Source organism: Aulostomus chinensis, chromosome 3, assembly GCF_037954235.1.
Source record: "Aulostomus chinensis isolate RoL2024-O1b breed Wild chromosome 3, RoL_Achi_v1.0, whole genome shotgun sequence".
Taxonomy (NCBI): Eukaryota; Metazoa; Chordata; class Actinopteri; order Syngnathiformes; family Aulostomidae; genus Aulostomus; species Aulostomus chinensis.
This window is the reverse complement of record NC_141322.1, coordinates 30,471,766-30,486,287: the sequence shown is the minus strand read 5'-3', so window position 1 is coordinate 30,486,287 and position 14,522 is coordinate 30,471,766. Positions and strand designations below refer to the sequence as shown.

The 14,522-nt window shown below is 47.9% G+C and overlaps 1 protein-coding gene across 12 annotated transcripts in view; it reads right to left on the bottom strand.

The window, feature by feature from the left end:
* The window catches only part of grip2b (glutamate receptor interacting protein 2b), a 203,955-nt gene that overhangs the window by 70,910 nt on the left and 118,523 nt on the right, over positions 1–14,522 (bottom strand). For 3 of the 12 annotated variants that reach the window (XM_086200303.1, XM_086200308.1, XM_086200309.1), the window contains exon 1: positions 3,806–3,913. The exons of the other annotated variants lie outside the window; for them this stretch is intronic. In XM_086200303.1, coding sequence (XP_086056429.1) covers positions 3,806–3,851 — 46 coding nt within the window. In that variant the 5' untranslated portion in view covers positions 3,852–3,913. Of the gene's footprint in view, positions 1–3,805; positions 3,914–14,522 lie in introns of those variants that run through there. 12 annotated transcript variants of the gene reach the window in all.

Below are 14,522 nucleotides of genomic sequence, written 5' to 3'. Positions count from 1 at the left end.
GGAGTAGACAGGAAGAGAGGGGGAACACAGGGAGGGATGGTGAAAGAGATACAGAAGGAAAGAGTGGGAGAAGGAGAGATACAGCGATGTATTTAAGGGAAATTCTTTCTGAAGTCTGGAGTCGTTAGAAGCTTTAATCGTCATGACCATCAAACACCTCACGACTGGCTTTGATTCAGAAGGCCATGATTAGACGACAAAGCAATTGTGGTGCATCTTCATGCATCCAAATTTTAATTCACAATAATCAAACGTGATTTTTCACGTTTGTGTTTTCTTGCTCATTTTAAAAGTTCATGTGTTTGTAATCACCCCTAAAACCCTCCATCGACGTGCGCCTGTTAGCGGGACATCTTAAAACCCAATGAGCCGTCCAAACCAAAGAACCGTAACCAGAACAAGTTTATGGTGTGGAACATTTTTAGGAGTCAACAACAAAACAAAACCAACGACAACAGAGGCTGTGTGGGCTCAAGAACCATTCCTAAAACCATGAAGTGACAGTTGTTGTTCTAGTCCTGGTGTGAGCCGCCCCTTACGGATCGACAGTTGTCATATTGAGGGGAAACGTACGCGTGAGTACACAAACTTAGCGACGTCATCCGGATCTCCTCTCTGCAGGTCACTACATTTCTGCAGCAACACCCTTGTGCTGCCAGGAGGAGGCCTACTGAGCAACAGAGCCGGCTAGCTCCTGTTAGCCTTCTGCTAACTTAAATTGTGGATAAATTAGCCAGAGGAATGAATCACACGGCTCTTCCAGACTCCCCCAAGTGTCATCAGACCAAATGGATCAAATTCTGATGGTGATACCAATCAGTTTGTGGGTTAAATTTGGCTCTCGGACCAATTTATCAACCGTTTTAACAGCAGTAACTGCGGAGTCGGCTACATCCAGGACGACAACATCATCAGTTATTAAAGACTCAGTGCAGCTCCCTGCTCTCTACTGTGCATGTTTGCTAGTAGTGGAAGTCACTTTTGACAAAGACAGCTTCTGCGTGCTCTAATTACCAAACTGATTGTTCATTTATGTCTGCAGATGCTTGATTTTACGGGATCTCACACGCTGCTGAAAAAAGGGAGAAAGTTGAGAAATGTGACGAGAAGTTTCAAAGTCTTCAGAGGGATTTAAGTACGGGGGGAAAAATGGGTCGCATTTGAATCTTAGTCATCCGAGCTCAACTTCCACTCACTTTCAGTGGGCGGGACACTCGGCTGAGTCATCAGTCAGCTCGCTTCTTCTGCCGAATAATTCTGAACAGGTCGCCTGAAGTCCACAGTTCAATCACTATTAATGTATGCTAGGAAACTTTTTGCAAAATTTGGTGGAAAACTATGGACCTTCTAACCCCCCCCCCCCCCAAAAAAAAACAAAAACCTAAATGTTGTAAAATTATGCTTTTGATACAATCCAGAGTAGAAAAAAGGGAACTGATTAATTGTTTGCTTGTACTCCTCCGCCATCCATCCAAATGCAAGCCGCCTCCTGGGCAGATCACCTGAGAGCAGGCAGGGGGCGCTGCAGTGAGGAGCTGCTGGTGGACGGGCAGCTAATCTGCAGAATAACCATCAGCTGCCAGCAGGGAGATGGACGCCGTTTTCAAAGCTAGAGTCAGTTAGTTATTCCCCGAGGTTCAGTGTGTAATAGGTTTGATGGGACTTCAGAGGCAGAGCTGCAGGTCTCGGAATTATTAGGCTTCAGAGCGACTTGGACTGTGTGGAAATAATCAGAGGGAACCTGTAGCCCCCGCAGCGCTACATAGCCGCGCTACAAAGCTGAGCTACAAAGCTGAGCTACAGAGTGGGCCGATACCAGAGGCTCTGCGGTTTGTGAGCGTGAACAAAGAGACAGACGTGAGACCAGCGTGACGACACCGAGAGCAAATCTTTCTTTCCGATTTGTGGAACAGGTCAGCGAAGCATAACGACGTCTCCTTGAAGAGCTGTATCATCTCTGACCTTTCTTCAAACGGGCAACAGATGGTTGAGACTTTTACCAGACGCAGCAGCTTCGACACTTCCTGTCCCTGAGACACCTGATGCTTGATGTCACTTAACGCCCTCACTGATTACCAGCCTTCATCCCAAGAAGAGGCTGTTTGCCACGATCTTGGCCAAATACTCGTTATAAAACGAGACGGGCAACTTCAACCTCCCGAGAGGACACGAGTGCCCCAACTTTTCCTGTTGGAGGGTCAAAACAGAACCTCAGTGGTTGGCTGCCGTGGCAAAAACATAGACAGGAAGTTGAATATCAGCTGAATGTCACCTTCATGTTTGAGTGACAGTAAAGTGTGTTTTTCTTGTGCTTCCATTAATGACAGGACAACACACCAAGTGTCTGACCTGCTGCCCGATCAAAGTATGAAAAATAATCAATGATTAGGGATAAAAAAAAACGTAGCATAGACAGTGATTTACAGTATGTTTTTAAATTATTGGTAAACGATCATTATTACCTGGCGAGCCATTCAAACCTCGCCCAGGTTCTGTGGGGATTCATTGAACTCCTGCAACTCTTTCCACTAAATTTGCTGCAGATGTTTGGACCGGCAGCTTGTCCTCCTGGCAGCAGCAGCGCTGGTGCACCTGTGGAGTGACACTCTGAGGAGTGAGGAAGTGCAGAGTGACGCGAGAAAGTGCATGAGAGACCGTTTGACCTGTTGCTGCTTTATGATCTTCTGTTTTTTCCCCTCAGCTGTCAGGAATGGCTGTCGTGAGCGATATCAGACAATCTGGAACTGTGAGACATTCAGGAGGAACTCCACAGACACCGTGAATATGACAGTGGTTTATCTTGTACACTGAGTAGCATAAAAGGCCTAATTTAATTGGCAGGTCCTGCGGGTATTCTGATTGTTATTATTATGATAGTAATCCCACTAGTCAAGCCTGCAGTGCGCCTTGACAGGCCGATAGGCGGCGTTTTGTCCCCATTTGCCTCCCTTTGCACTGCGTCTCCAGGCTTCACTTCAAAGACATAGATCCCCAAATTCATAAATAAATTAGCAGAAGGGACAGAGTGAAAAACTGCACATCTCTACTGACAAACACCAGAGGAGGGGAGCGAGGCAGCGCCACGCACACGCAGCCAAACCTGCTCCAGGAACAATGCAGAGAGGCAACAGACACAAAATAGTGGGGGAAAGTAAAGAAAAACGCCGTCTCCTAGCGCAGGTGAGCATGAGATCCACAGGATGAGCGCTCAGTAACTGAGGGGGAAAAGCACTTGCGAGGCACAAAAGAGACACTGAAGCAAACTGTAGTTATTAATTATTCACCGCAGAGATGAGCCACAAATTATTGCAACACACTGGAGAGCATAAAGCACAGAACTATCAGGATAAGTTATTATAGATGCACTTCAGCTGCCCACAGAAATGTTAGTTCAGCTGCACGTCGACGTCATTAAACTCCAGCAACTAAGGCGTGCAGGAGCGAAAACACTGACATCTGCTAGAAGCCAGCAGAACCCACCAGGCAGGCACCTAAAAAGTCCCAGGGTACAACAGCGAAGCTGAGCTGACGAGATGAACCGAAGCCGCGAGGAGGAAACGGTTTCAGGTAGAGAACCATCGCTGCTACACGTGCGTCTGAGATGATTGACACCATCCAGCTGCTCGGACAGCCGAGGATTGACTGCAGCCTGGAAAACAGCATCAAGTGAAAACGCTGATCGATAGCAGCAGGCATGCGGAGGGAGAGTAACCCGTCTGAGTGCTTCAAGTTGAAGCAGAAAGAGCAAAGAAGTGAGTGAAATAATGTAGAGAGAGAGAGTCTGACTGTGGGGGGTCATTTTTACCTTTCTGCAGCAGCCTTCTCTTCAATATAGCCTGAAGAAAAAGCATGTTCGCCCCTCTCCGGTTCCAAACTGGATGGGTGATTCTCTCCTCATGGAAGAGCGGAGAAGGAAGAGGGATGCATAACTTCCGTCTGCACCTCTCTCTCTCTCTCTCTCTCTCTCTCTCTCTCTCCCCTCCCTCCCTCCTCCTCTATCTCCGTTTACCCCCCCAAAGGGACCCCCTCCCTGTTAGCACCAGCTGAACTGAGCCTTAGTCTACACGTGTATTTCAGAGCTCCTCAGAAGTAAGAAGCAATAAAAATCTGTCTCTGTAATCGAGTTTAATCAGGTCTACTCTCAATCTGCTGCTCCAGTCTGCTTCTGGTCTGACAGAGCTGATATCTCTGCTTTTACGCGTCCTCCTCCTCCTTTTCTTTATTCCACTAATTTAATTGCAACGTTCTCTTTTCTTCTTCTCCCTCTCTGTTTCTTTCCTGATTATGCAAAAAAAATTGTAGCTCAACGCCTTTGGGACTTTTGATGCCCTAGTTTTTTTTTTTTCCTTCAGAGTCTATGTCTAGTAGGCTTGTATGTGCAGCAGGTCTGCTCGTGTGTGTGTGTGTGTGTGTGTGTGTGTGTGTGTGTGTGTGTAAGGAAGGCGCTGAAAGTGTAGCAAAAAGATGAAAGCCTGCAACAGTAAAACCCACCAGATCATGCCTTATTTCTCGGCTCCCCTGTCAGTTGATGATTACAAGGTGACCAATGTCGCTTGAAGTAGCATGAAAGTGAAAGAAAAAAACCCTGTCCCCTCCATCCACTCTGCATGCAGCAGCGCTTCCCTCCGAGAGACCAGGGACGGTAGCCATGCTAGTTTTAGCTGCATTTTCCATCACTAACATTGATCACTAAATCAAAATGGCTCCATGTCACCAGTTTCCCTGCAGGGTTCCATAAATTACATCAACAACTGCCTGCTTGGGTTTGAGCTCCTCCATCTTTTGTGTGCCAGCCTGAGCACGTGTTGCGTTCAGGTGTTTCAGTGGGATTGAGAGACCCAGGTAGCGACCCCGACATCACCTAGCACACCTGCTATGTCCACCGTTTCATTTGTTGTCGTTTTCCCAGGCGCAGCATGTGGAGGGATTTTTGTGCGAGTGCAGCGACCAGGACCCCCCCACACACAAACACACACGCTTGACTTCCACTTGCAGACATGGTCAATTACATCTAAGTGGATGCAGAACCGAGCTGGAGGCAACATGGAGAACCAGAACAGATCCCCCTCCACCCCCATGTCAGTAGGCAACACAACAGACCGCTGAACCACAAGCTCCCTCGTTTCTAGAACCTTCCACACCTGATCCTTTATGATTCCAGTACAAAAATGAACAATCCGTCCTCCAAGAAAGACCACAGCTTGTCCAGGTCTGGGAGCTCCAGGTTTCGGCCAGAAACCATCGCATAAATGGACAGAGAATCGGATGAAAACCATCTGGTGCCGCAGCATTTCTTCAGTAAAGTTACGAGTTGCCTCCAGCTAGCAGGTCCTGACCACCTGTGGACTGTTATGTACTGCTGTGTTGGAACCGAGAGGAAGAGCCTGTCAGCAGGCTGAGGGGCAGAGTGAGTAGCCCAGACCGGTTCTGTGAGCTCCACATGAAAAGGCTCCATTTTAGACAAGAGAGAGAGGAAGATGGAGAGGGAGGTCGGCCTCAGCAGCACGGAGAGCAACTTCTAACACTCTCTGCTCTTTGGCTTCATCCTCTCTGGACCAGTCCATCACACGGCTAACGCACGCTGACGCGCTCCCAGGTGTCACATGAGAAGGCAGCCGCAGGAACTGGGCCGGTGACGACCGAGGTGCCGTATTAATCAGGCTCAGTCACACGTTCTTGCGCTGAGCGCAGAAACATCCCCAGTCGCTCAGCTGCTGGTCACCCCCCGTAGAAACATGACATCTGATGGTTTCTGCATAATTAAACCACACAAAGCGGGACACCAACTTCAGATGCAAATTCACCCTCAAATCGAGGCCTCGCTCCCTTTCATTCATCACAGCACAAAACGTTCTGGAAGTCTTGAGAGTTTAGTGAAAATGTTCGCAAGTGTTGGTGGGCGAAAAAGAGTTCATCACTAGGGGCCAAAACGAGGAGTGAGATCATCAAAATGTTGGAAAGCACAATCGGTGAAAGGGTTCGCCATCCCCTGAAACACACAGCTTCACAAGTCATTATTAAACACCACCATGTATAAGTTGTGTTTTTAAATCAAACGATCCTTGTTTGCGCATATTTTAAGCTAAAAATGACACTCAACTGATCTTCGTATGTATGACGTTGCTCTTCTAGCCGTCCTCAACTCCCAGACCTGTCTGGATGTTAATGGGAGAAACTTTTTGACGGGCAGCCTCTGACATCAGGTGGTCTCTTCAGAACCATAATTTTTCTGCCTCCCCTAAATTTCTGTTCTGCAAGTTTGGCCCAAACTCTTCAGCACCATGAAATATAAATGCAGGGGCGCCGCAGCAGGGGAGCAGCAGACACTCCTACCTTTGCCTACCGATCGGCTAAAAAAAGCAAACCATCGTCTCAGCTGTCAAACAGCGGAAGGCGTCTGGCAAACCAGGCAGGTACAAAGACGTGAGGCTCCAAAGCAGAGCCTTGCTATAAACACCTGTGTTTTCCTCCACTTGGGTAACATAAAGGTGAAAATAGAATTACAGTCACCAGGCTTCTGTCTTTCACGTGTGAAGGTAAAAGAACTGTCAGAGGAAGAAGTCGTTTCACAAGTTTCTGTCTCTTCAAGTGTTGCTGGCCTGAGCGACGCCGGAGCTACAGGAACATTTTGTGACAAATGCGTCTCTGCACATCTGTGCAACACTGAGAACAACATTGTAAGCCTTGTAAAAACTGTCTCTCAGGTTGTTTACTCGCCAGAACGTAGCCGTTATCTATCATCATGTGAAATTAGATGTCCAGGTTGTGATGTTTCCCCTGGTGGAGGAATGTAATCTTCACATTATTACTATCCACCGTGGAGAGGCTGAATCTCAATGATCACTCATTTCACAAGTTCTAGAGTTCTATTCATCCAGTTCTCCTGTAGTGGATTTCAGTGATTTTGGGCATAAAAAGGCACTTGTGGGACGTGAAGAGGAGCAGGAGCGCTGGTGGGCTGCCACAGTGAGCCGGGCTGCTTTCCTCAAACCTCAAACAGTCTGTTTTCAGTGAGACGGCTCGCTTCTTTTGGCCGATCAGACTCCAGATAAACGCATGACCTTCTTTTCCCTCGATGCGTCTATAAAAGCAACTTTTCCTGGTTATAACTACGCTGATTAAGTGGCGTTGCTAATTTGCCAAATCAAACGAAGCAGCCATAATCGATTCTTCCTAATGTCACCCCACCAAATCTTCCCACACCGCGAGCTAACTCCAACTGAAGGGACGTCCGTCTAATAACGTTGTTCTGATCCATGACCGTTGCAGTTGCCTGTAACAAACTGTGGTAATCGCAGGCGCCGGCGGTGTTTCTTATATCTTGAAGCTGCGCCCACTCTGATCAAGCCTGTTCTGCGCGGGCTGCCTCTTACAAGTATGTTTGTTTGTGAGTTCATTCGTGCAGCAGATGAGGAGCAAAGCAACAAGCTCCTCATTTGTTGCAGGGGTGTTGCAGAAGGTTGCATGAGACAGCACAGATGTTGGTCGTGTTGAGAACGTCCACGCGTAGTGAACGAGTGCCGCTGACAGACGCAACGTTAAAAACCTGTACCAACTCAGAGCACTAGATGTTCTGTTCTTTTCTATAAGTGGTGATGGCTTTCAGCCAAAAATGTAACTTGCAGCTGGTTGCAGGAAAAAAAAGGTTTTCACCATCTGAGGAAGGCCTTTTAATCTTTGCTTGTGTCAATACTGAAGCGTCTGAAGTGAACGCTCCTCTGAGAGAAAAGATGTGCAAGTCGGCTGCTTCTGACTGCTGTTTTTTCTCTTCATCTCACATCTGCTTGAAGAGAACATGTCTTTAAACTGCACAGTAACATTTGGTAGTTTTGTCTCCTTCGCTGAGCCTCAGACATCTCGTTGGACTGAACTGAACCACGGGCGGAGGCCAACCGAGCCGATAACAAGCGTCAGAAATCAACTGCGACCGTGATCATTTCGTTGCAGGGAGTATGGGTTCTGCCTCTAAACCGCTACGTGAGTTTGGAGTAAAAGAGGAAGCAGCGAGGTTTAGAGGTCAGATAAGCTGAGACTGTCGGTGACTTACCAGGGTGAGAAACAGGCTTCCAAGTTAGTCAGTTGGCAGGGTTGTTCAAATGTACCCTATGAGGGCATTTCGACTGCAGGAACTCTCCCCAGGAACAAGGAACCTTTTGAGGAGCTTTGTTCATTTTGACCACAGGAACCAGGATCTAATTAGAACAACTAGCATGGCATTAGTTAGCATTACCGGATTTGACAAGCTAAATGTACGTCATCGGCCTGATTTGGATCAGAATACGGGACTCAGCAATGGGCCACTTGAACCTTTAGCTCCTTAAAGAGAAGTACCAGGAACTAAAAGGTTCTGATACATTTGGATGAGATGCACCTTGAATGTACCCTTGGGACACCCAGTGGAGTCGCCCCCTGCTGGCCATCAGAAAGAATGTCATTTAAAGGAACTTATACTGCACACCAGACCTGGAGGCTATGTTAACCTGTAGCAGATACTACAATTGGTCACTGGAACCCCAATAGTAAAAAGGTGCTCCAAGACGCAGGGTTACCCTATGATACTCACCACGCTCCGATCGCTCGTCGATCAGCTGTAACCGAACTCCTTGTGGACTCCACACATGACGAACACGCAGCAGTTTTTTTTAGACCAATCACAGGGAACTCAGGATCCTTTTAGGAACACAGGAACTGCAGGAGAAGCTCTGCTGATTTCACACCGCAAACTTGGGTTACAGCTCTAAGGGATCCCTGCTGCTTACGTGACATAAATGTGCTGAGACTTCTGCGGCTCCAGAGTAAGACGAGCATCGTCTGAATCATCTTCTCGAGTGATGTCACTTCAGTCAGTCTGGCAAACTTCCACTTTGAAACTAACGGAGTAATACGGGGGCGTTGTGTTGGACAGAGAGGTGAGCTCACCAGACCACGTTCACCCTGAGGCTCCGTGAGCCACAGCTCACGTCGTACACCCCATTTTCTACAGCTGGCTGAATGAGGATGATTTGTTCTGTGGGTGGTATGGAAGCCAAGTCTGACATGTTAGAAAAGTGCTGGAGGAATCTCTGCTTCTGCTGCATCACTTTGGCCCGACTGGCACTGGTCTGGGGACCGTAACACACCTGTAGCAGGAACTGGAGTGTTTCCCCTTTGGCACTGTTTGTTTTCACACAATAGAAAAAAAAAATTAATCGCAACAAACCACATTAGGTGGCAGAGGTTAGGTCACAATGTCAAACCGCCGGTTGAAAGTGTAGCAGGACCTCTGCTTGTTCGGTCTGCTGTGGGTGCGCACCTGAGCATGACTGCTGTTTTAACACCTGGCCAGGTGAACCTCGACGAGAACAGTCGAGGGTTCCATCGAAACAAGGTCGGCGCGAAAGCTCCCTGAAACCTCTTTGACCCAATAAAGGCCCCTAACTGTGGGGGCTGCATTTGTAACACGAAACACGGCTCAAGCACAAGCCTGAGGCTGCAGAATCAGACAAACAAAGGCGAATATGCATCTTTGGAGAGGCCAGCTTCCATTTACCAACCTCTCTACCTCATCTCTTTGCAAGCTCCGATTTAGAAATCACAGCGAGATGGTAAACCTTAAAGAAATGCATTAAGACTCTGTGTTCTAAGACTTGCATTTTAGTATATATATTTTCTAATTTGTCTTAGTTTTTCCAGTGCTTAACATGGTGGAGTTGCCAAAAAAGAAAACACAAAAATTATCCATGACGAGCAGATGTGCATCGTGCCTGTAGCACCGCGCTAACTGCTTTAAAGGGGTTCAGAAGTGTTCTTCTTTCCTCTTATTTTATTTACTCCTCTCATGCTGACAGCTGACACACAACACACACACACGCACACACACGCACACACACTTACCGTTTCACCTCATTACGGTCAGCCTTCATCAGCAAAATTTCATCTGGCAGCAGATTTTAGCACATAACCGGGAAGCTAAACTGTTGGTCTGCAGGGACATTCATGGGTTGAGTCACCAGCATCCATCACTGTCATCCAGACTTGGTTATCACCCATCAGGTTACTGCTGCTGTCACCCTCACAAGTTTACCTCCAAGTTCTCATCTCCCTGAGATGCTGACAAGTCATTTCCAGGTTAATGCGCTCCCCTCCTGCTGCTATTCGAGGGAGGGTCGGCTGGATGCCGCCGCCACAACAGATGCACAGTTGAACCTTTCTGCCCCCCCCAGGTATTTCCCAGCAGTATCAGTAAGCCATAAGTACATGTGGAGAGTGAAAAGCTGTTGTTTAGTAGTTTTTTTATCATGAGTATAAATTAATATAACTTTATGCAATATGCATTGTATTTTTATGAGTGTTTGTTCATGCATATTAATGTTAGCTTGATGCCTACACACAAGAGCAAGCAGGACAAATGGGCTTCCTGTCCACGGGGCGTTGGCGTTCTATCCAAATAAACCGGAAGAAGAACTGAGCTTGTGCAAGCAAATAAATCACATGATGACTGAATCATTTCTTCTTCTTTCTTTTTTTTTGCAAAGTTTTGCACTTTGCAAGTTTGTTTGCAGCCACGTTAACAGCGTAGGACCGTGATTGTGTTTAGCGGTTTACAAGCACTTCCCCGTGAGGCCGGTCGCGGCGGGTTTACCACGAGTGTTTCTGCTCCAGCATCGAGTTTACTGAGAACCAGAGGAGCGGGCGGGCGGGCAAGCGAGCGTGGGGGGGGGACCAGGACGTGCTGGTCTACAACAGGAAATGTAGCGCGTCTGTCCACTCTGATATGACCTGAGACAAAAAACAAAGTCGTGTTTGTACATTTTGTAGACACGAATCTGACACTAACAGCAAACTTCCCCCCACGATGTGACATATCTAGTGAAATATCAAGATATGAATGCAGATATCCATGCTGTCCAAAATGATTACAAACAAACAACAAGCATGTTTGGAAGCTAAAACTGTCTGAATGTGAATGTTCCATGTCCTACTTGTATAAAACACAAGCTGCTTAAATGCATCAGGTGACTGCTTGAGCTGGAAGCTGATAGAAAGTAGAAGAAATTGTGATACAAACAGAAAAATATCATATTTAGATAATTCCCTTTTATTATTTGTTTTGAATTTCTAAGTCCAAACGATATTGAACCAGAGGGACGCGCCAGGCTGATGTGATGAGGTGCTGCACGTCGTCCACGTTTCAGGCAAAGACCCAAAGCTCTCATCACGGCTACATTTTAGCATCTAAAACTAAAGCTAGGGGGCGGCGCTGCACAGTGGCAGAGTGGCCGTCTGGCAATCAAGGGGTCGCTGGTTCAATCCCCACTTCCCCCAATGACCACATCCAAGCGTCCTTGAGCAAGGTACTGAACCCTGATTGCTCCTGATGGCCCTGCGACGGACCGGCGACCCATCCAGGGTGAACCCCGCCTCTCACCCGGTGTCAGCTGGGATAGGCTCCACCCCTGCGACCCTTAAGCAGTACAGAAAATGGATGGATGGATGGAAGGATACATCTAACTCTAGTGGAGTCAGTCACTCTTTCCTGGGCAGGGAGGTCGCGGTGCCCCAGCGCCGGGTCGAGTCTTCATCTTTGCATTAAGGAACTTGCCTTCGCCTCTCTGGTGTCGATGGGTTTTCATGCTGATTCTTTTCACATGTCGCTGTTGAACAAGTGCTATGTTCTTGTCAGTGTTCGTGCCGTCCTGTATGTCTGCTGGGCTACAGGAGTGAGTCACTGGATGATTCACGGGAGCCCAGCAGCTTAATGGGGGGGGGGCTTTTGCTGTTTACTTGCACAGAAAACCTGAAGAACATCTGCTAGACTTTCTCTCGCCGTGTGTTTTGGGCGACCTTGATGGCTCCGCTCTCCAAATTCGTCTCCTAGCATCTGATGAGGATGAACTCAGACTGGCCGATCCAACACTTTTATTTCAGCGGGTCAGGAGAGCGTGATTTGCTCCGCCTCGCCTGGTGCGTCTGGTTGATTAAACTGATGGCAGCTTCTGCTGAGCGTCATGTTTCTGTCCACATGGTGTTGAATTAGATTCCACTGCTCGCCTCACAAGACCTTGTTCAGACCGCCAGCTCTACTCAGATCTGACGGAGATGATGTCCGGATCGATTCCAGACACTTTGGACAGCAAAATCTGATGCAGACCAGATTTGGATTTGGTTTGGATTCTGATTCTAGTCAGACTTCAACAGATTTGTCTCAGTCCGGACGTTCAAACCTGTTTAGCGACTTGAAGTTTGTGCCTTACAGATGGTTTGGTAATGTCTGAACACAACACGTCTCATCTGTCACTTGCAAATAACAGTGTGGACAGAAAAATTTAATTTTCCTGTCTGACCAAGACCTGGGTAGACACACAGAACCCCCCCCCCCCCACACACACACACACACACACACATTCCAGACAACTATGAAAAAAGTTCCTTTCTTTGCACCATTCTAGTCACGGCAGGAAGATGAGGCTGCAATCAAAATGTCGGTAAAAATGAAAAGTGGGACCTTCCATACCCTAAAACTTGTCCCGACCAACCAGTTGCCCCTCGCGCTGATTTGAACCAACCCAGAATGCACCTTTCACAGTTTGTTCTGCTGAATTTTACCTGGGTTTGTTTGTCCCATTTCTGTGGCCTTTTACCACTCCCCTTCCTTGCGTCCTCAATCCTCATATTTTCCTTTTTGTTATTTCAAATATGCACAACAGCCGAACCGCGTTTGTCCACATGAATAACAGACCCCCATAAAAATGTTCACGCACGCAAGCAAAGTCCTGCCACGTTTAATAAGGATCCAGGAGCACACACACACACACACACGCACGCACACACACACACACACACACGCACACACACACACGCACGCACACACACGCACGCACACACACACACATGCACGCACACACACACAAATATAGCATTCCCAGCGAGTTCTGCTGGACTTAATTAGGATCGTGGACACACACACACACACACACACACACACACACACACACACTCTGCCACAGTTAATGAAGCATGCATGTTAAAATACCCGGGCTCATTATTTTCAGTTTTAACGAGGAATATGTATGGAATGTATCAAGGTTGATTCTGGATATTAAAAAACAGGTCACGGTCAGATCTTTAAAAAAAAAGAAGTCCAAAAGCAATTTTTTAAGAAGACCAAGTTTCTAATTTTTCGTTTACATATAAATTTTCTATGATTTCTCCATCTATTTTTAATTCAGGGGGACAGCGGACAGTCCTCAAACATTTCATTTGATTTGCAACAATAAAAGCCACCGAAGCTCATCGCTCTTGCTAACGTGTAACAAACAGGTGGTGCAGGCATGTGGTCAGGACGCCACCTGGGAGGAGGCTGGGGGGCAGACCCTGGACCAGGAGGAGGGACTACAGCCACGCCCTGGTCTGGAAACAGCTCAGGACCCCCCAGTCAGAGCTCAATATCAAGAATATAGCAAAGACAAGACAGGTTTGGCTTCCTGCTGGATGGGTGGAGACATTGAACTGCACTTGCTGTTGATGCCAGTGTTTGAATCAACCTGGACTCGAACTTCAGTTTTACAGAGGAGTTTCAAAATGGGCGGCACGGTGGAGCAGTGGTCCTCACTGTGGCCCCCCATCAAGAAGGTTGTGGGTGGAGCCCCGGCTGCAGCACGGGGTCTTTCTGGGTGAGTCTCCATGTTCTCCCTGTTCCTGCTGGGTTCTCTCTGGTACTCCAGCTTCCTCCACAGTCCAAAGACATCAAGAGGGACCAGGTTAATCCAGACTCTAAATTGACCGTAGGCGTGGCTGTGAGAGCCAATGGTTGTCTGTCTCTATGTGTTGGCCCTGTGATGGACTGGTGACCTGTCCAGGGGGAAGGCTGCTGGGATAGGCTCCACCCCCACCACCCTCAACAGGAGGAGAGGGGGAACATGGAGGGAGGGATGATGGAGGGATGATGGATGGATGGAGAGATGATGGAGAGATGGATGGAGGGATGGAGAGATGATGGATGGATGGAGAGATGATGGAGGGATGGATGGATGGAGGGATGGAGAGATGATGGAGGGATGGAGAGATGATGGATGGATGGAGAGATGATGGAGGGATGGAGAGATGATGGAGGGATGGATGGATGGAGGGATGTAGAGATGATGGAGGGATGGAGAGATGATGGAGGGATGGAGAGATGATGGAAGGATGGAGAGATGATGGAGGGATGGATGGATGGAGAGATGATGGAGGGATGGATGGATGGAGAGATGATGGAGGGATGGGGAGATGATGGAAGGATGGAGAGATGATGGAGGGATGGAGAGATGATGGAGGGATGGATGGATGGAGGGATGGAGAGATGATGGAGGGATGGATGGATGGAGAGATGATGGAGGGATGGAGAGATGATGGAGGGATGGATGGATGGAGGGATGGAGAGATGATGGAGGGATGGATGGATGGAGAGATGATGGAGGGATGGACAGATGATGGAGGGATGGATGGATGGAGAGATGATGGAGGGATGGAGAGATGATGGAGGGATGGATGGATGGAGAGAT